The sequence below is a fragment of the Equus asinus genome, unplaced genomic scaffold (genome assembly GCF_041296235.1).
Source record: "Equus asinus isolate D_3611 breed Donkey unplaced genomic scaffold, EquAss-T2T_v2 contig_618, whole genome shotgun sequence".
NCBI lineage: Eukaryota > Metazoa > Chordata > Mammalia > Perissodactyla > Equidae > Equus > Equus asinus.
The window spans coordinates 72,472-94,411 of record NW_027225314.1 but is presented as its reverse complement, the minus strand read 5'-3'; the positions used below and the strand labels follow the sequence as shown (position 1 = coordinate 94,411).

General features: G+C 41.5%; 1 protein-coding gene, 1 long non-coding RNA gene and 1 pseudogene across 6 annotated transcripts in view; 2 read left to right on the top strand and 1 right to left on the bottom strand.

Annotated features, from left to right (window-relative positions):
• The window catches only part of LOC123284397 (centromere-associated protein E-like), an 84,479-nt pseudogene extending 78,868 nt beyond the window's left edge, over window positions 1-5,611 (top strand).
• The window catches only part of LOC123284396 (uncharacterized), a 55,089-nt gene extending 42,789 nt beyond the window's left edge, over window positions 1-12,300 (bottom strand). Inside the window, exon 1 of the long non-coding RNA XR_011501187.1 lies at window positions 12,045-12,300. This is a non-coding gene — a long non-coding RNA (uncharacterized lncRNA). The remainder of the gene's footprint in view (window positions 1-12,044) is intronic.
• A 151-nt stretch (window positions 12,301-12,451) lies between these two features.
• The window catches only part of LOC123283896 (glucose 1-dehydrogenase-like), an 81,341-nt gene continuing 71,852 nt past the window's right edge, over window positions 12,452-21,940 (top strand). For 4 of the 5 annotated variants that reach the window (XM_070503697.1, XM_070503693.1, XM_070503696.1 and 1 more), the window contains exons 1-3: window positions 12,452-12,547; window positions 15,077-15,168; window positions 16,031-16,109. In XM_070503697.1, the coding sequence (XP_070359798.1) occupies window positions 15,097-15,168; window positions 16,031-16,109 (151 nt within the window). In that variant the 5' untranslated portion in view covers window positions 12,452-12,547; window positions 15,077-15,096. Of the gene's footprint in view, window positions 12,548-14,972; window positions 15,169-16,030; window positions 16,110-21,940 lie in introns of those variants that run through there. The other variant, XM_070503692.1, reaches the window with a different exon arrangement.

The following is a 21,940-nucleotide window of genomic DNA, read 5'->3' as shown; positions in this document are numbered from 1 at the left end:
AATTATTTGTTTTATGGTGCCCCTGAATGTAATTTTGCTCAATATCCAGTTAATGATACCTATTGGGCTTTCAGAAATTTTAAAAGAATTGGTTTCTCAATGTTAAAAAAAAATTGCCCCTGCAGCCAAACAGAACACTTCCAATTTGATGGTGTTATTTATGGCTATAAAGTGCATGATACCAGGGGGTATCGTGAGGGCTTACCTACTGCTGCTTATGCATATCATATCAATGTGATGTATCTTATCAGAAAATTCTTGACAGCAGTTCTGTTTATTCTTCCATTAAAAATTAGTTGCTGGCCTTTTACATATTTCTGTTGTTATTCTTAATAGAATTACTTGTACAAAAGCCACTGTAGAACATCAAAAAGAAGTTATAAGGCTATTGAGAGAAAATCTTAGACGAAATCAGCAGGCCCAAGATACTTCAAGTAAGTAGAAAATGCTGATATTTCCAGATCTTTTTCCATCTTACTTCTCAGTATACTTACACATTTTGAAGACTGCTACTATATATATGACAGTCAAGAATAAACCTGTTAATCACTAATTTATAAAGAACTATTTTTAAAATGAATTCATTGAGATCATATTTATCCTGTGATACCTCCTTAAGTTTCCTGTAACCTCAACTATTTATCCATTATAGATTCTTAAAAACTATGAATGTAACCTGTGCGCTATCAGATCTTTACATATCAGTGAAGATACCTTCAGTAGTATACAAGAATGACTTACCTGTCAAGGTAGACGTACCCTTCCCAATAAAACACAAGCATATCTTAATAGATTTTAACCATGTGCACTGTAAAAACATAGTCAGTATACAGTAAATATTATCCTACTTGTTGTTGGTACTGAAAATACAGACTTGATGCTTACTGGCAAACTCTTTGAAACTTATCTTAGATACAGTTTTCAAATCTAATCATCAAATTTCTGCATATACATTCCTCAAACTGTATCTTTTCCCATATTTCTGTCTCTTATGTTTCATTTGAAAAGAGAGAATGCTGAACAGTACTTGGGGCAGCTTTGTGTAGTGGGTCCAGCATCGAAATAACGTCACGAACAGTTCTCTAAGCTGACTGCCCTCACTTAACAGCCTGTGAAATCATGAGGAGAACGCCTGACCTTCTAGATTGGATATAGACTTGTAAGGATCAGGCTAAAAGTTGTGTGTGAAAGCACACTGAAAATTCTAAATGTCAGGCAAATGCAAGATGATGTTTGTGTGTATTATTGTCCACGCATTGTCTGGTGCTTGTTTAGTTTGAACTGCCCTAGTGTCCATTGCAGGATAATTGCAGCTCCTACCTGGAAAACTTCAAGGGGTAAAAATAGAACTTTTGTTGTTAGAGAAGGGTCAGGATGATTCCTTCTAATTTGTGACTTTCAGGTACGTGTTATACCTGAATTCAGAATAATTGAAAAGGAAATGGACATTGAGTGTCTTCCCCACACTCATCTTGCCCCTCCCTTGTAAACAGTCAGTGACCCAGTGGATCATTCCACTTTCTAAGCACCTCACACTTTTATGCAATTTTACCTAAAATTTACAAAACAGTTCTTTACATTACTTGTACACATATGGTGTAAAATACTGAATAGTATATTCTTTAATAGCAGTCTAAGGTTTATTTAGTTAACAAATACGTGTTGAGTATTGGGAGCACATTGACTGCCTTGGGGTGGACCCCACACACGCTGTGTGGTGGAAGCAGCCCTCCAGGGGACCCCACTGGCGTCGAGAGTAGACAGTGAAGGGCAGCTCCGACTGCTGCCGTCACCGTGAGTGATCCTAGCAGGTGGTGGTGGTGGAGGTAGTGGGTGGAGAGAAGCAGGGGTTCCACAGATACTTAGAATCCATGATGGAATTGGCATAGGAGGTGAGGGAAGAGGAGGAAGTCAAGGATGACGTTCAGGGAGATGGTGCTGAGATGTTTTGTTTTTTATAGTGATTTATTGAACTTACTAATGTTTCCTTTATTGTGAACTTTGGAGATAATTAAAATTATCACCTGTCTGTGTGTTTGCCTCCCACAGTGATATCAGAACATACTGATTCTCAGCCTTCAAGGAAACCCTTAACCTGTGGGGGTGGCAGCGGCATTGTACAAAGCACAAGAGCTCTTATTTTGAAAAGTGAATATATACGGCTAGAAAAGGAAATTTCTAAGTTAAAGCAGCAAAATGAACAGTTAACAAAGCAAAGGAATGAAATGTTAAGGTAAGATCTGCTTACCTGATACAGGAATTATGCTTATGGTGGTACGTGTGGGAGAGGATGATGCCTACACATGCATATATATTTTTTGCATTGGGCAACCCCTCACACATATAGGGGAAGTAATTTTTAGAGCTCATGTAATGTGTCTTTTTTAAAAGGAATGAGAATATGGTAGCACCATTCCAGAGGTTTGCTATCCATCAACTGACCTTTTTTTTTTTCCTGAGGAAGATTCCCCTGAGCTAACATGCCAATCTTCCTCTATTTTTAGTATGTGGGCTGCCAGCACAGCATGGCCACTAACAGAGTGATGTGGGTCCACACTCGAGAACCAAACCCAGGCTGCCAAAGTGGAGTGCCCGGAACTTAACCACTAGGCCACAGGGCTGGCCCATCAACTGATTTTAGCTAAGCCTGTTTTTAACTAAGCCAAGAACCAAAAAGTAAACCAAGATCTTTGAGGGGAGCTTAAATATGCCACAAATATGCCCAAGTCAGTGAGGCTTTACTCAAAGGAGAATCCCTGAGGTCCATTATTGTAGCCCATTAACCTTTATAAACAGTTGTAAAAAATTTGATTAATTGGCTTCTACCAAAGATTAGAATCTTGTGCTAATCTTTACTAATGATGCAATAGAAGAAAAATAGGCATTAAATAAATATGCAAATAGCTACTGTTCTGTGTGAGGCTATTAAACAACAAAAAAAGCAAACAGGACATTATGAAAGGGTCCAACAGAGGGATCAGACCTTATCTAGATGTGGGGAGGGGCGGTGATCAAGAAACTAATATGTAAGAGTAGATCTGAAAATGAGTAGCAGTTAGGCTTGATGACAGTAGAGATGGCTAAGCCTTCTAGGCTGAGGGAACAGCATGTGCACAGGCTTTGAGTCAAAGAGGAAAGTGGAACAGAAAGACATGCAGTGTGGCCAGAGCATACAGAATGAGGCAGAGTAAGTGCAAGATGCGATGCCAGAGGCCACTGGTCCAGATTACACATTGCAGGTCATTCTGAGGCAGCTGGGGTGGTCTCCTAAATGTAACGGGAGGATTACCACCACTGGAGGATTTTAAGCTGGGGCCTAATGAGCTCATACGGCGTCTCTAGCTGCTAGAGCAGAATGGGGGGGAACCCAAAAGTGTGAGGTTGTATCAACACACTTGGCTGACTGATCAAAGAAAGGAGAGCAGGGCCTAGGATTGCTTCCCAGGCTTCTCTGAAGGAGTGAATAAATGCAGGCAGCATTTCCTGTGGGAAGCAACACTATAAGTAATCCAGAAAAGCACAGTGTAATATATCTTTTAAAATAACAAAGGTACATTAAAGATTCATCCATCCAGAAGACTAACTTATCAAATTATTGCCACAGAGTATCAGTAGATAAACCATGCTGGACGACATCACTGATTCATTTGAAACCTAATATCATACTTTTCAAGATTCTGTGATCACGGAGATTTAGTACAATTTTTCAATTTATATTGACCTGATTTCATTTTCTGAACTGTGGAAATAATCCAAACCTAGGAAGCATTAGCTTGAAATTAAAATGTAAATATGATAAAATGGTAAATTATATGTCACATATATTTTACCACAATTAAGAAAAAAAATTTTATGTAAATATGAATATATTTCTGGAATTGAGCAGTCTTACAGTCTCTTTTATTTTTCCCCACATTTAAGCAATAATCATCATCTTTCCAATGAGGTCAAAATGTGGAAGGAGAGAACTCTTAAAAGAGAAGCTCACAAAGAAGTGACTTGTGAGAATTCTCCAAAGTCTCCTAAAGTGACCGGACCAGCTTCTCAAGAGAGACAGCATACGCCTTCTCAATGCAAGGAACAGAATTTACAAGATCCTGTGCCAAAGGACTCACCGAAATCTTGGTTTTTTGATGGCCGATCAAAGTCTTTCCCAGCACCTCACCCAGTTCGCTATTTTGATAACTCAAGTCTAGGCCTCCGCCCAGGTGGGTAAATATACTGGTTACTTGGGGATCGGGGATAACGGTTGGAACTCATTTGTCACCTGTGGCCCCAAAGGGCAAGTTTAGACAAGAGAAGATGTCATGGAGAAGCTGCACTGCAGAGATGTCATTTGCTGTCTCTGTGAGAAGTTTCTCCAAAGCACAGCACTGAAGTGAAATCACTTTTTACCCCGAGGGAAGTCTTATTCTGCCTCCTGAACCTTCAACTTTTCCCTCAGATAGACAAGCAGCTCTCGAGGACACAGAGAGACACCATCCTACAAACATAACTACTTTTACTGCAAAAGACCTTCTTATCAATTCAATGGGCCAGTATTTCCAGTAGCATTATATTCATTTTACACAAGCCAGATCATAGACTTATATCATTTACATATTCATTCAATGAACAGAAATTTTTGGTCTCCACCTATGTGTCACATATTGCACCCTGATGGTACATTGATAACCAAACCAGATATGGCCCCTGCCTTCCTGGAGTTCACAGTCTAGTGGGTATAGATGGTGATCAAGTAGTCAAAAAAGGAGGTACAGTTCTAGAGTTCAAAAGCCTATGAGTTTTTAATAGGTTGTTTTAGGAACATAAGGAAGTCTTCTTTGAAGAAGGGGACTGAGATCTAACAGGTTAAGGTGAGTTAGCTTAACAAAGAGGGGAGGGGAAGGCGATTCAGGCAGAGGGAACAGGGTCGGCCCAGCTGGGAGAGACCGTAACCAGGGGAAGGGTTGGAAAACCACGTGTGGCCAGAGCGCAGTGCACACAGGTTCCTCTGGGTGAAGTTGGTGAAGCCAGAGAGAGAAGAGCCAGATGCGCAGGACTTTGTGGGTTGTGGAGAGGAATTTTTACTTCATCCTGGGAGCATGCTAGAGGAAGCCGTTGAAAGATGTTAAAGAACAGCAGGAGAACATAATGGGTTATCAATTTGAAAACATTACCTCAGCTGTAAGGTAAACTGTATATAAGCTGTATGTTGTGTTGCAACCAAACGTGTTTTTTAATAAGATGACTTTTGCTTTCCATTTTTTTCTCAGAAGAACAAACTGCTGGAGCAGAGAGTGTGGATCCTCAGCCAGGCCCTTGGCACGCCTCCTCAGGACAAGCTGTGCCCGAGTGCAAGACTCAGTAAACTCTGCTGTCACTTTTCTAGGGGCCTAGTGTTCCTTATTTAGAAATGACTGTATTTGTTACTTTATTTTTCTATCCCTGGCAATGATGTCACAGTCCAACTTAATTTCAATTCAGTTTGCACTTTGCCATTAGAAATTGAGGCATTCCAGTCATTTAGAATGGTGATAGACTGCCTTCTTCCTGAATGTGGTAATACTTTAGAAGTTGAATTGTTTTATTTATTTATATATTTTGTGAAGAATAAAGTTATTGAAGGAAATTTCCAGTCTTTCCGTGTATACATAAAATGTATACATTTTCATTAATCTCGTTATCCACATGTGACTTAGATAATACATAAATTAAAGCATCATTTAATTAACAAAATTCCTAAACCTGGGCTCCCCGCAACACATAAAGCATCTATGGATGGGCTTCACACAATCTGTAAAACCTCTGAAATTTTATCTTTTGTGTGTGGATTCAGTTTTCTAGGATACTAGGGTCCCTACTTTCTTATAACATACTCTCTGAGAGGTCTGTTACTCTATAAGAGGTTAAGAACTGTGGTTTTAGAGAGTATCTGATAGTACTTTTATATCATATGACTTTGAAAAACCATATAAAACAGCAAGTTGCCTAATGTTTAGAACAGAGTTAGTGATTTCAAGGCATTCTTGGCTCTTTGGTAAGAAGACTTATTCAAAGGGAGAGATTATTAATTGTATCATAGCCATCACTGTTAAAGTCTATGAATTGGTTATTTCCCTTACCTTAACACACTGTCACAGGTTCACTAGGGTGAAGTGAAACTGTGCCTTCCTATAACGCTGTCCCTCAGGCCTGTCCCTTGGGAGTTTGGTTTCTCCTCTGCACCCAAACCAGACATGATTACAGAGCTGCAGGTTGATTCTCTACGATGTTCACTCCTCCACTGAATAAGAGTATTGCAAAGTAGTAGGTATGTTCACCTGGGTAATAAAACGACTCTAAGGCCATTAAAAATATAATCAGTCTTAAAAATAGATGATGACATAAAGAGATGGAAAGAGATTCCACGCACATGGATTGGAAGAATAAACACGGTTAAAATGTCCATACTACCCAAAGCAATCTACAGATGTAATGCAATCCCAATCAGAATCCCAATGACATTCTTCATGGAAACAGAACAGAGAATCCTAAAATTCATATGGGGCAACCAAAGACGCCAAATTGCTAAAGCAATCCTGAGAAAAAAGAACAAAGCTGGAGGTACCACCATCCCTGACTTCAAAGTGTACTACAAAGCCATAGTGATCAAAATGACATGGTACTGGTACAAAAACAGACACACAGATCAGTGGAACAGAACTGAAAGCCCAGAAGGAAAACCACACATCTATGGACAGCTAATCTTTGACAAAGGAGCTGGGAACATACAATGGAGAAAGGAAAGTATTTTCAACAAATGGTGTTGGGAAAACTGGACAGCCACATGCAAAAGAATGAAAGTAGACCATTATCTCATGCCATACACAAAAATAAAATGGATCAAAGACTTGAAGATAAGTCCTGAAACCATAAAACTCCTAGAAGAAAATATAGGTAGTAGACTCACTGACATCAAACTTAAAAGGATCTTTTTGAATACCAGGTCTTCTCAGACAAGGGAAACAGAAGAAAAAAATAAGTGGGACTTCATCAGACTAAAGAGCTTCTGCAAGGCAAAAGAAACTAGGATCAAAACAAAAAGACAGCCCACCAAGTGGGAGAAAATATTTGCAAATCATATATCTGACAAGGAGTTAATCTCCATAATATATAAGGAATTCACACAACTGAACAACAAAAAGACAGCACAATCAAAAAATGATCAGGGGATAAGAACATTTTTCCAAAGAAGATATACAGATGGCCAAGAAACACATGAAAAGATGTTCAACATCACTAATCATCAGGGAAATGCAAATCAAAACTACACTAAGATACCACCTTACACCTGTTTAAATGGCTATAATCACTAAGACTAAAAATAACAAAAGTTGGAGAGGGTGTGGAGAAAAGGGAACCCTCATACACTGCTGGTGGGACTGCAAACTGGTATAGCCACTATGGAAAACAAGATGGAGGTTCCTCAGAAAACTAAAAATAGAAATACCATATCCAGTTATTCCATTACTGGGTATCTACCTAAACAACTTGCAATCAATAATCCAAAGAACATATGCACCCCTGTGTTGATAGCAGCACTATCCACAATAGCCAAGACCTGGAAGCAACCCAAGTGCCCATTGACCAATGATTGGATAAAGATGATGTGGTATATATACAATGGAATACTACTCAGCCATTAAAAGAAGACGGATCCATCCCATTTGCAACAACATGGAAGGACCTGGAGGGAATTATGCTAAGGGAAGTAAGACTGAAAAAGACAAACACCAGATGATTTCACTCACATGTGCAATATAAACAAACACATGGACAAAGAAAACAGTTCAGTGGTTACCAGGGGAAGGGGGGTGAGGGGTGGGCATAGGGGGTGAAGGAGAACACTTACGTGGTGACAGACAAGAAACAATGTACAACTGAAATTTCACAATGATGTCAACTCTTATGAACTCAATAGAAATTATATATATATATATAAGATCAGTCTTCAGATATCTAGTCTAGTAGAATGTTGCTTAACTCTTGAATTTGGATATCTTTCATTCCTCAGATTTGGGAAGTTTTTGGCCATTATTTCCTCAAATAAATCTTTTGTCCCTTTCTCTTTCCTTCTGGAAGTTCCATGATGCATATATTGGTCCACTTGCTGATGTCCCATAAGTACCTTAGGCTCTCTTCACTTTTCTTTATTCTTTTTTCTTTTTTCTTCTCTAACTGAGTAATTTCATATGACCTGGTTTCAACTTATTGATTCTTCTGCTTGATCAAGTCTGCTATTGAACCCCTCTGTGAATTTTTCATTTTAGTTATTTGTATTCTTCAGCTCCAGAATTTCTGTTTGGTCCTTTTTTATAGTTTCCATCTCTTTAATATTCTCATTTTGTTTGTGCATCATTTTCCTGATTTCATTTAGCTGTCTATTGGTGTTCTCTTGTAGATCATTGAGCTTCCTTAAAACTATTATTTTCAAGTGTTTGTCAGGTATTTGTTCATAGGTCACCATTTCTTTGGAGTTGGTTTCTGGAGATTTAGTTTGTTTCTTTGATTGCATCGTGTTTCTCTGTTTCTTTGTGTGCCTTTTGATTTTTTTGCTGACTTTTATGCATTTGAAAAATAGCCACCTCTTCCAGTCTTTGTGGGCTGCTTCATACAGGGGAAGACCTTCATCAGTCAGCCCAGTTATAGACTGTGGGCCCTCTGAAAGCTTTTGGGCAGATGTGACTCTCTAGGCTTGTGTATGTGATTTGCCAATTAGAGAGGTTTGCCAGTTTCTTTTTCAGGAGCTCATAATCTCTTGCTCCCTCTAATATCTGTCTGTAGTACTGCAGCTTCTTTGGTGCTGCAGCAGGAAGCCACCCCACTCTCCTTTGTTCTCATTGGCCCCCAGGCATCCAAATTACGTCAGCTCCCATCAGCACCCCAAATCAGGTGAGATAGAAACCAGTCCCAATGGCAGCCCTCCAAAACGCTGGCACATAAGACACACGCTCTGCTCTCCTCCCTCCCTCCCGAGGATGAAGCTTCGAGTTGGGCACCTACTCCTGATGGTGCTGAGCCACGCTAGGCTCTGTCTGGTGCCAGACCATGCCAGTTCCATCAGCAGTTCGGGTCAAGTGAGACAGAAACCAGTCCTTCAGGCAGCTCTCCAAAAAGACGGAACTGTGAATGAATTTTCCTCTCTTTTCTTTCCCCTGCTCCTCACGATGGAGGAGCTGTAAGCAGGGGTGAGCTGTGCTGGCTTGGGGGAGAGGTGGTCGCAGGGAAAATGAAAGGGCTCTTCTGCCTAGTTTCAGGGTGGAAGTTGTTAGCTTTGCCCTTACCCAGGGGACTGCAACTTCTTACCTGGCTTCTGAAGTTCTCACAAAGATACTTTGGTCCATGTATTGCTGTTACGACAGTGTCTCTGTCAGGGAAAAAGAGCCGGGACTTTGTATTCCTCCATCTTGCTGATGTCTCCCTCAGAATGTTGCTTAACTCTTATGACCTGAGTTTCAGTGTCATGATGAAAGATTGTGAAGGAACAATGATGAAAGTTAGCAATGGAAACTTGCGAGAATGTTAAAAAGCAATAAGATGGTCAGACAACACTAAAATCTGAAAAGTCAAGTCAGGACCAGAGAAGACAAAATACAGTATTGTTCATAGGAAACATTTTCTTGAGAGCCTAGCAGAATCATGTTCAGGAAACTTATTGAGAGCCTGCCATTCATACTCAAATATTTAACTACCTTCTACTGTGTGCTGATTACTGGTCTAGGCACCGAAAGGCACTGCCTTTGTGGGACTCATGTTGTAGCTGGAAAACAAATAACTCATACTTTTAATATGAGCTGATCACAATGTAAGGGTGAAAAAGATATGGTCCCTAACCTTAAACAAATTTAGTCCACTGACTATACAAAGGGGTAAGCAAATATCTGCAATACCATGTGACTTAGGCGGTCGTAGAGTAAGCATAATTGTTGAAGATCTGTGAATAAAGGGAGGCTGAAGACAGCTGCATCGAGAAAGAGGTACCTGAGTTGGCCTTGATTAGGGAACTCTCATATTCATAAAAAGTCTATTCCAAAATCCTCAAAAGTCAAAGGAAAGGTATTGGCGCTGGCCCCATGGCCAAGTGGTTAAGTTCGCATGTTCTGCTTTGGTGGCGTGGGGTTCACTGGTTCAGATCCTGAGCGTGGACCTACCACGGCTCATCAAGCCATGCTGTAGCAGTGTCTCACATAGAAGAGCTAGAATGACCTACAACTAAGCTATACACCTATGTACTGAAGCTTTGGGGAGAAAAAAAAAAAGAGGAAGATTGGTAACATGTTAACTCAGGGCCAGTCTTCCTCACCAAAAAAAAAGCATAAAAAAAAAGAAAGGAAAGATGTTGTTAGGAACACAAGGAGCACAGCTGCGTGTGATTACAGTCATTAGACCCAGTGTTAGAAGCTACAGTGGGGCAATGAGAGACAGTTTTACCAAAGACCTTATGTGAACACAAGCAGAAACTAGGGCAGGGTTTTAAAAAATCTTTAAGGGTAATTTTTACCATCCATTATAATTGGATTTCTAATAATCATTCACATTTTTAAGTACAAATGTAACAAATATTGTACATGCCAAGTCCTTCCTCCTCACAACATCCCTCAGGTAGGTGCTATGCCTACCTTCATTTTACAGACGTGAAACAGGTTTGGTCAGCTGTGTAACTTATTCACTTAGCTGGTGAGGGAAAGATGTGGGACTTACCTGCATCTTTCTGACTCCACAGTCTGTTCTTAACCACTGTGACTGTTACGGATACACTTAGCTCCAAGAACGAAAAACCTGAAAAGTGACTAAAGTTTATTTTTCTCACATAAGAAGTCCAGAGGAGTTAGTTTAGGGATTTTGTCTTAAGCCTGTCTTCAAGGAACTAGGTTCCTTTTCTTCCCTATTGTCCTTAGTGTGTGCCTCTGACCTCAGACCAAGTCACAAAATGGCTGCTAGGTCCCAAGGCACCATATCCACGTTCCAGGACCGCCCCCCCCAAAAAGGAAGGAGCAAAAGCCAAAGGCCTTTCTATCCAAGAAGAAAGGCCTCCTCAGAAACTCCAGCCCACATTTCATTGGCCAACCCTAGCAGCAAAGGAAGCTGGCAATTTGAGAGTTTTGTTTTCAGCCCCTTGACACAAATAATCCACATCAATCTACAAATCAAAATTGGGGTGAATTTATTATGAGTCAGGTCTGAGGACTAGCCTGGGGCCTTCCTCCCCCAAGGAAGGAAGGGCACCAAAGAAGTGGGGTGTACCGAGTGGTTATACACAGTCTTGGAACAAAGAGCATCCATCATATATGGCAGGAATATCCCTTTTACAATTATCGCGAGATGCTTTGCTGGCCCAGCAGGTCAGAGGTCAGTAGGTCAGTGGTCACAAGGTGGGTGGTCACACGGTGAGCACAGCAGGTCCATAATTAATCCTTAGTTTAGGGAGAGATGCATATTAAAGGAAATGCCGATGTCGGGGGAAGCTACCTCCTTATCTTTAAGGGCATTGTTCTTATCTTTGGGACATTGTAAGCGTTTAAAGCAGATGTACAATGCATGCTCAACAGACCTTTCTGGAAAAACAAGGTCAGGTCAAATTAGTTTCAAACCAAATGGCTTCCTCATATCCTCCAATATAGCCTACTGCTTGTCATTTATTTATCACCCTTACAATGTAGGAGGCAGGTGAAAGTGAGTTGGGTGGGTGCTGAGTGAAGCCACTTAAACAGCACGTGCACAAACAACCTACACACTCACTCTGCTCAGTTACCTGCCTGAGAAAGTTGGAGTTACGAAGCCTAGTGTAGAGGGCTCACGTGACCCAGTCCTTTCTTTTCCTTCTTGTGTATCTGTTCTCTTCAGCCAGACTTGGCTTTTTGCTCTTACCCAGCATGTTCTTTCCTTGAAGCCTCCACACTCCCACTGAGGCTCAACCTGCTCCCTGACGCCACCGCCAGTGCAGTCAGGACGCCTGCATTCCGCCACTAAGCGTGTATTAGTGTTAGAAGAGACGGCGCGTCACAAGAGAACCACAACCATACCTTCAACGCGAGAGAACGTGTGCTGCCCTCTCAGCAATCATGTCAAGGGCCAGGAGAGAAGGCTCTAGTATCTTCAGTGACCTGGGCTCCTTCTGTTTCGCGGCTCTGCCGTCTTCCACATGCGACTTCTGCCTCATTCCATCTTGAACACCGCAGAACGGCACGTAGTAGACACAAACGACAGGGACTGAGAGGGGTCAAAGCCAAGGGAGTGGTTTCCAGTCCTGAGCATGCTGCGGGGGCTTTTTCCGCTTTTCACCATTTACTCGGAGTTAGCAGTTCGACCTGAGCTCCACTAGACGGCAGCACGTACACACATTGAGTATACCAATGTGCGATTCCTTAAAAACTCAAGGAAACAGAACCAGCAAACTCGGAAGAAACCTGAACTACACATCCCAGCATTCATCATTAAGCGCCTGACTTGTCTGCACGAAGGTCGGTCTCCGTTTGCCGCTCGCGCAGTGACCTGGAGGACGCCATCCACCTGCTGCTACTCTAAAGTAAGATTTCCTGGTATTTTTTCAATGAAACTTTAAATGGACTGGGAAAAGGAGATGTTTAATTTTTAGATGTTGCTTTGCTCTGCACGTTACTTATTTCAGGAAATCTTAGCAGTTAGATCAGGATAAGGATGCATTTGGAAGTCTGGTATCTTAAGTTTTTCAAAATAACCAAAGAAGAGAGGATTTTTCAGTGTTTTAAGTGAACATTTTTCTTCCGGGCTCACGAAGACAGAATTCCTGAAAATGCTCTGTCTCTGATAATGAAAAATTAACACTTTGATTCCAGTGTTTACAGTAAGAAAGCCATCAAGTTTGCTTTTCATATTGGATTTTACCATTTCAGTCTATGTTTGCAACTCATTTTCCCAAAAACTCTGTTTTAGCGTGGCAGTGCAGTTGACCTAACAGTAAACCTTCGGCTCCAAACTCCGGGCCCAGAAAGGCGGGGAGGCCGCCCGGAGCCCGGCGCCCAGAGCCGCGGGGCGCACGGTCTCAAGTCACAGCGTTTGATCCGCACGCTCAGGACTGGGGGTGGGTAAAGGTTCCTGGAGTCTCTCATTCCTAAAGTACATACTGAAAATATCTCAACTCTCCCCAAGTTTAAAGTGAGTATGAACCTCTCGTGTAAGAAGGGGGAAAACCAGTGAAAATTTCGTTGCCTCAGAGTGGCTGGGCTTATTGGTGGCTGGCGAGGGCGGCCGCGGTCGGAGCGCCTCGGGCAGCGGCGAGCTGGTCCCGGAGTCGGGCGCCGGCAGCTCGGGGCAGCGCTGGGAGCAGAGGGAGCGAGCGCCCGGGCAGGGGCGGGGACGGCGGGGCACCCCCTGGAACGCCCGCCGCCTGTCCGCGCGTGGACGCCGAGGGCCCCGGGCGGCCGAGGGCTGGACGGCAGGCGTCCGGGCGACACGAGGCCCGCTGGGCCGGCTGGTGGGAGGCCCGGGTGCGACGCCGGCTGGGACGCGGGAAGGAGCGCGCGGGACCCAGCTGCACCTCGGGCCTTCGCCCCGCGCCCCGCCTCCCCCGGCGCGCCCGCCCCCGCCTGCCTGACGCCCCCCGCCCCGCCCCCCAGGCGCGCCCCCCCCCGCCTGCCCGACACCCCCCCCGGCGCGTCCGCCCACGCCTTCCTGACGCCCCCCCCCCGCCCCCGGCCCTCCCGCCCCCGCTTGCCTGACGCCTGCTCGCGTGAGCGCCCCCGGCGGGCGGAGCCGCGCGTGGCTGAGGAGGACGGAGTGGGGCTCGGGAGGAAAGGGCTTCGGGGCCCAGGCCGGAGAAGCCGCCTGCGCCTTCTCGGGCGTGGTGTGTGTGCGCGCGTGCTGCTTGAGTGCGTTCGCTCAACGCCCTCCCAGCTCGCTTCCCTGCCTTTCCCATCCTGAGGGGAGAAGACGGCGCCCCCACACGCCGGCCCCCGCGGCTGCTAGGGCTGGCGGGTGAAACGTGGGCCGGGGTTCTGAGCAGGCCTTCCTTCTTGGGTAGAAAGACCTTTGGCTTTTGCTCCTTCCCTTGGTGTTTTTTGACGCGGATGCGGATATGGTGCCTTGGGACATAGCAGCCATGTTGTGACTTGGCGCGAGGTCAGAGGCACACGTTGAGAACAGCAGGATGGGGGAGAGAGCCTGGCTCCTTGAAGACCACCTCATTTGATCATCGTTTGACTCCTCGCCACCCCGACCTCAGCACTAGCCGTTCCGCGCGCCCTGCAGTCGGCACTGGTCAGACCTGATGCACGCCACCTTTCCCCCGGTCACAGTGTCTCAGTCCTGCCTGTCAGAAGTGACTGACTGTGGCTGTTAAAGCGTTAACTCCCGCCGGCTTAAGCTTGAGAAGAGGATCGGCAGCGTTATGGGGAGGCCTGCGTTTCGTCTGTCTCTCTCACCTGGACCAGGCCACATCAGTTTCCTCATCTGTAAAATGGGGGTATTGGACATGATTTGATTTTCCGGTTCTTTTGTTCAGTGACTTTCTGAGGCCGATGGTGAAATCTTTCCAAGGGACAAGGAAAAACCACAGATGAGAGCCAGCCCTGATGGCTTAGTGGTTAAAGTTTGGTGCACTCCACTTCAGCCTCCTGGTTCAATGTTAGCTTAGGGCGAATCTTCCCCTGCAAAAATAAGAATATAAATAAACAAACTAGAAATGATTGATGGTGCAAACCCAACGGAAGTTTACAGGACAGAAAGCAGGAAGGACATGCCCAGTGGCATAGCAGTGCGTGCGGGCACAGCGGGCAGGATGGGCAGGGGAGGACTCCACCCCTTCTGGATCAGCATTGGGTTCTCAAAAAACCGAAAGGTGGGTCAAGTCCAATGTCTGTCTCTTACTGAGTATCAGTTGAGTGGGCTGTGCCAAATGGTTTTGATGTACAAAGCTAGGTATCTAGAGTGGGCGCTCTTGGAGAATTCTCATGGTGGGAATATTTGTGCTGAGGTGCCATCTTCAGGTTCTTAAAGGAGTACATTGAACCATTCATTCTAGATGTTACTGCATAGGACCATGTCTACAGTGCATGCCATTAAATACACGTGTCTGTAGATTAAACCGCAGGTTCCGTTATGGGTCGACTTGATGGGAAGGTCATCGTCCTGACAGCTGCTGCTCAGGGGATCGGCCGGGCCACTGCCATAGTAAGTTACTATCTCTGTTTGCTTCCTGCCTTTGGAGGTGTTGAATCACGTGGACAGATCCCATGGCTGTTTAATTCTGCTCTACTTCTTTTTTTTATTGGCTTTTGTGCTTCTGTTGTCTTAAGTTACAAAAATAAAAGTTGCTACTCTTGATCCCAGGCAGATGAAGCAAGGCTTACCTCACATATTTATTATGTGATGTCTCATAACTTTTGACGCTGAGAACTTATTTCTTTGCCTCAGTTTCTCTGCACTGTAATAAATTTGTTACAGCGGGCCTAAAGGAGTACATAGCCCTCTGAAATCACCTCAGTTCAGACATAGGACTCCAGAGTTCTAAGACTATCAGGTTACCTTTACCTTGTAATTTATAGCAGCTTCTTGCACATTATAGTCCTCACTTGAGCTAATAATGCAGCTTAACTGTAACGGTAGGATTAGTTTGATATTTGTGAAAACACTAGTATACTCTTAGGAGGAAAAGTGTTGAAATAACCCATTTTTCTCATTATTTTGGGTTTAGTCACCTGCTCAGAAATGGAATAAAGGCTGTCAAATCACAGAATAGTAGTATTTTGAGAGGTGTTAATAACAGAATCCTAGTTTTTTAAAAACACGATTGTATTTGATGTTACTAAAAGGGACAAAGTCAGATGACAAGCACAATGTATGTCATGTTGTACTAGTTAATGATAAAAATAACAATGGGAAGGGCTAAGTGAGACTAGATAGTTTGAAATTCCACCCATGTATAAGGAAAACAATGAAAATAAGATAAAGGGAGAAAAGGCTAAAGGATTTTCTATTCATGAGAGCAGCTTAACCAAGTAAACAAAGGATTCATTTGTGTGTTGTCTTCCAGGCTTTTGCAAGAGAAGGTGCCCAAGTCATAGCCACAGATATCAATGAGTCCAAACTTCAAGAACTGGAAAAGTACCCGGGTAAGCAACTCAGCAGCTTGAACTTGGGATTCAGAGTCCATAAGGTATTATAAAAAACAGTACTCGTCTGCTGAAAGAAAATTACTTGGCTGGTCAGCTCCACCGGCCTTCTTCTTAGAGCCTGATTCTTTGATATCAAATCTATATTCTGTGAACCTACAGACAAAAATCTGTATACTTAAATATATAAAAGTTGTATACTTAAAATTTTTTTTATCCAGCATGTTGAAGGATTCAGTACCTAATTACAAAGTTGTATGTGAAATTTAACAGTTGTTGCGTTAACTTTTAATGACAACTTTCACTTCTGTGCCCTACTCAGCACAGTGCTGTCCAGTAGGAAAATGATGTGAACCACGTGTGTGATTTAAATTTCCTGTGGCTACATTTAAAAAGTAAAAAGAAACAGATGAAAATTAATTTTAGTAATGTATTTTATTTAACTAAATATATCTAAAATACCATTTTAACATACTCAATATAAAAAAAATTTATGGAATATTTTACATTCTTTTTTCATACTAAATCTTTTAAATTCACGTGTGTTGTACACTTACAGCGCATTTCAGTTCTGACTAGCTGCATTTCAAGTGCTTAGTAGCCACATGTGCCTGGTGGCTACCATATTGGAGACAGCTCAGCCCTAAAGTCACATATGATCAGAAACCCTAAGAGATTATGCAAATTATTTCGCTGTGTATCACCCCTTACTGCACCACACTGAACTCAACTCCAGCATCAAAGGACTTCAACTAGAGTTCCTCTGAAAGAAATCAGAACAGACAGCTCATTTGAAAGTTAATTCTTCCAGCAAAATAGAACAGGTTATATAATCAAATGCAAATTAGCACATTGAATTCATGAACGGAATTAGACTATGCTATTTTAATTATTGGATTGTTTATTTATTATTGGAAAATTATTTAATTTTAATAATAGGGAATTTTAACTCCAAGTCAGAAAAACGCTGTTGTACTGAAAAAATATTGAAAAAGTACTAAGGGAAGAAAGTCCTCCCAAAACTTTCTCCCCTTTCTCTCCTTTTCTATGTTTATAATCTTTTCTTTCTATATCTATAAAAGAATAATAAACCATATTTTTTTTAAAAACATTAAAATAGTGACTTTCTTTTATTAGAGAATGTTTGGGGTTTTTTAGTAACTATTACAGTGTGTCTCTGAGATCCAATGCTGGATCTCTCATGTCTAGCTTTCAAGTGTTTCATCCCTTCTCCTGGCCCCTCATTTCTTCTCCTTGCAATTTAGTGCAGAAATAAGTGATTATACCCTTGACTGACAAAGTTGTTTCCAATAAATAATGGAATTGACATGAAGGTAAAGTGCACAAATGGAAACAGTCTCCTGTCTCACTGCCCTGCCCTTCCCTACCCCTCACTCAGATAGGATTCAGTGTTCCTGGGGCAGTGACTCACCTCTGGGGAAAGAGCAAGCCTGCGCTCTGTTATTACTGCTGGCTCACTGAGAAGCATCTAATATAGATCATTCATACTTCACTGTAAAGTCTTTTCTCAGAAAAGGCCTTTAGTATTCAATTTAGAGAGTGAAGAGAAAGGGAGGGAAAGAGAGGTGTGTTATTGGGAGTTCAGGATGGGGAGGATTTTAAGATTTTTATTAATGAGATTCTTAAGATTCTTAAGACCCTACCAATGGTCAACAATCCTATGAAGGCAAAATGGACAGATACTGTAATCTTTGTACTTCAAAGCAGCTACATCTACAAGACTAAACATTTTTTATGGGTATAAGTAAATAGTTTCCCTTGTTTTATGTTTCAGGTATTCAGACTCGAGTCCTGGATGTCACAAAAAAAAAAACAAATTGATGAGTTTGCCAATGAAATTGAGAGAGTTGACATTCTCTTTAATGTTGCTGGGTAATTCATAACTTTTTAATTTCATTCTCCTCACAGAAAGTTTTCTATGTCTTTTATTAAAAGAAATTTGATAATATGGCCAAATTATTCTTTGTGAACCCTAATATATTCCTTAGGAAATAAAGCTGGATTTTGGACAGAATTTTTGTTACAAGTAAGATTCAGCAAGTAAAACAGCCATAGAAGTTGACATGTGCTTGGGGCCTAAAGGCACTTAAGGATACTCAAGACAACTGCTACCAATCCAACGCTGTTGATCTACCTAAGGCTGGGGACAGGCTCACACCAGTGGACTTGTCACTGATGTTCCACTAAGACTTATAAAATAAAATTAAAAACTGTTTTCCAGGAGTGTCTTTAAGGCAAAGTATATCTGCCAAAAACTGAGTACTCAGTTTATTGAAATGCGAATGTTCCCCATTTGTTGGCACAACATTCTGGCAAGTTCTTTCTACCTCCCAAGCGCAGCATTTCTTATTAGGACAATTAATCCCAGCAAAAGAAGTTTCACTCTGTTGCTTTATATACAGCACAAAGAGAATGGCTTAATTGAACTTGATAGAGTAGTAACAAACTTGCTGAACCATGCTTGAAGGATGAGAGACTGGAGCTGGAGCAGCCCCATGTGGAGCAGCTAGTGCTTGTGCTCACTCTCCCTTTTCAGGCATGACAGTAGAGATGAGGACAGTTGAGGCTTACGCAGGACTAAGTAGATAGAGTCTGATGTTCCACTTTTCTTGTGTGGTGTTAACGTTTATACTGTGGCATTGATAGAAAAATCCTAGAGCCTTCTTATGTATTTTTATGATTCTTCCTAATCATGTTTCAGTATGAAAAAAGTCTGTCTATTCATAGTTTATCATGTGTTACAATGTATGGAAATTAAAGCAACAATTTATGATTATCTATTTTATAAATAATCTGCTCATCTTTCATAGAAGAATATATTCTGAACCATGAAAAAATCAACTAGCAAAATTATTTTTTGAGCATCTATTAAATTTTCAGCAAAGTAAGGGATATAGAAATATAGCATGTGGTTCTTGCTGTCATTTGATTGAACTGGAAGTACAGTGGTACATGGGAATCACAACTGACAATATTTTATAAGTAATTGCATAATTTTGGTCCAGGGGACAGTGAAATCAATTAGGACCCCATTGTTATAAAGCTTCCTTGAGGAAATGTGACTTGGAAAATAGCAAAGGCTATTTTGAGGGTTTTCTTTTGTTCTGCTTTGTTTACTCAGTATGTCAGAACTGTACAGTAGCGATATTACTTTGCTGCCCTGAGATGGTGAGATACTTGTTTTCCCTGCAACTTTGATTTCCCTTGAGAATGATAAGTTCTTGCCACCTGAGGGCACTGCTGCTCTTGAAATCAGAGTCCACTGGGGCAAGTGTCCTCAGTTGTTTATAATGGCGTTGATATTTCCTGTGCATTTGGTATAGAGCTTCTTATGTTTGGGGGCTCCAGACACTTGCCGCCTTCTTTTAAAAGAAGGATCTTGTTTTCAAATAACGAATTTTTTACCTTAAGTTGTTGAGACACTTACTTACCTAATGTACCAAGTGATACTATGTTTGAATTGTTAAAAGTCTTGGTTAGGGAAGGGACAATGGTCTAAGTCAATAAATGAAAATAAAAATGAAAAGGAAGTGGAATAGAAATCGTTTTTAATGATAATTTTTCCCCATTGTTTAATTACTCTTCCAGTTTTGTTCATCATGGAACCTGGTGACTTTTATTGTGATATTATTTCACACTTACGTAAGCATTACAAGACTAGTACAAAGAACTCCTGTTTACCCTTTATCTAGAGTTCCATTGTTAACATTTTGTCCCAACTACTTAATTAGTTGCATTTTCTCTTCTTATATTCATTTTTTTTCTGAACCATTTGAGAGTGAGTTGCAGACATCATGCTCCCTTTCCCCTGAATTCTTCAGTATTTTGGAAGGACAAGAATATTCTTTTATGCAAATAACAAATCAGAAACTTTAAATATGTATAATACTCTTATCTAATGCAAAATCCATATTCAGAGTTTCCACTTGCCCTGATGTCTTTTAATTTGGAACAGTTCTTCTGCCTCTCATTGTCTTTCTTAACTTTGATATTTTTGAGGAGCACAGGCCAGTTATGTTTTTATAAGGTCCCTCAGTTTGGGTCTGTGTGATGCCTCCTTATGATTAGATTAAGGTTATGCATTTTTGGTAGAAATACAACAGAAGTGATACTGTGTTCTTTTTAGTGCATCTTGATAGGAGACACATGATGTCAATTGATCCCAAGACTAGTGATGATAATTTCGATCGCTTGGTTAAAGTGGTATCCACCAGATTTTTCTATGTAAAGTTAATTATTCCCCATTTTTAACCACTAAATAATTTGTGGGGAGATACTGAGACTGTGTAAATATCTTATTCCTTAATAAACTTTCACTTACTAGTTTTAGCATTAATTTATTACTATGACTTTTAAAAAATGTGGTGATTGATTTCATTTATTTTACGCTTACTGGCATTTACAAAGATGCATTTGAAGAACAACATTTTTAAAAGTTATTTTATCGTGGAGAAACGATGGTGTAAAACAGTAATAGGTCTCAAATTTGAAAATAAATTGCTATGATGAAACAAATGAGAATGTGGAGTCATAAAATATAATAGAAAATAGGGGTGCATGGGATTCTTGGGATTGCTGATTTCAGGTTCTTAGGATAGATACCCAGTAGTGGCATAGCTGGGTCATAGGGTATTTCTATTTTTAACTTTTTGAGAAATCTCCATACTGTTTTCCATAGTGGCTGCACTAGTTTGCATTCTCACCAACAGTGTATGAGGGTTCCCTTTTCTCCACAACCTCTCCAACATTTGTCACTTTTTGTGGTTTTGGATCAGCAATCCTAAGAATCCCATGCACCCCTATGTTCATCGCAGCATTATTTACAATAGCCAAGACATGGAACCAACCTAAATGCCCAGAAACTGACGACTGGATAAAGAAGATATGGTATATATACACAATGGAATACTACTCAGCCATAAAAAAGGACCAAATTGTTCCATTCGCATCAACATGGATGGACCTTGAGGGTATTATGGTAAGCAAAATAAGCCAGACAGAGAAAGACGAACTCTATATGACCCCACTTATAGGTGGAAGTTAACATATAGACAAGGAAAACTGATCGGTGGTTACCAGGGAAAAGGGGGGGTGGGGGGAGGGCACACAGGGTGAAGTGGTGTACTCACATCATTACTAACGATAATGTACAACTGAAATCTCACAAGGTTGTAATCTATCATAATCTTAATAAGAAAAATCATAGAAAAAATATAATAGAAAATAATACAAAGCCAACATATGGATAGGTCTATGGAAATTGTGTTAAAAGCCTGCCAATTCCAGATTTGTTCTATTTCTTGTAATTTGTTTAAGAACAGTTTGCAGAAAAATAACCCATGTGTAACAATTTGCTGCTTTTCCCATTTTTGACCTTTGGTTCCCGACCTTTCTCTAGAATAAAAAATACGGATTGTGGGGGAGATTTGTAGGGGAAAGAAAAAGAGACCCAACTGCTGAGCCTTTAATGAATTTTTATTTACCCTGCAGTCGTTAAAAACAATAGAGACACATTAAATAAAAGAGAACTCTCCAAAAATCTTGTTAAAGCAGGATTTCTCAGCAGGATCACTGTTGATGTATTGGGCCAGATGATTGTTTGTCGTGGGGGCACTCTTGGGTGCGTCGTAAGATGTTTAGCAGTATCCTTCGCCCCTTCCCCACTATATGCCAGTGATGACCCCATCCGCTGTTGTGATCTCCAAAATAGTCTCCAGACATTGTCACATGTACCCTGGGGGCAAAATTGCCCCCGGAGAGAGCTGCTGTCCTCCAGCGGTGTTTTGCTCCAGCTCCCGTGGTGCTTTAAA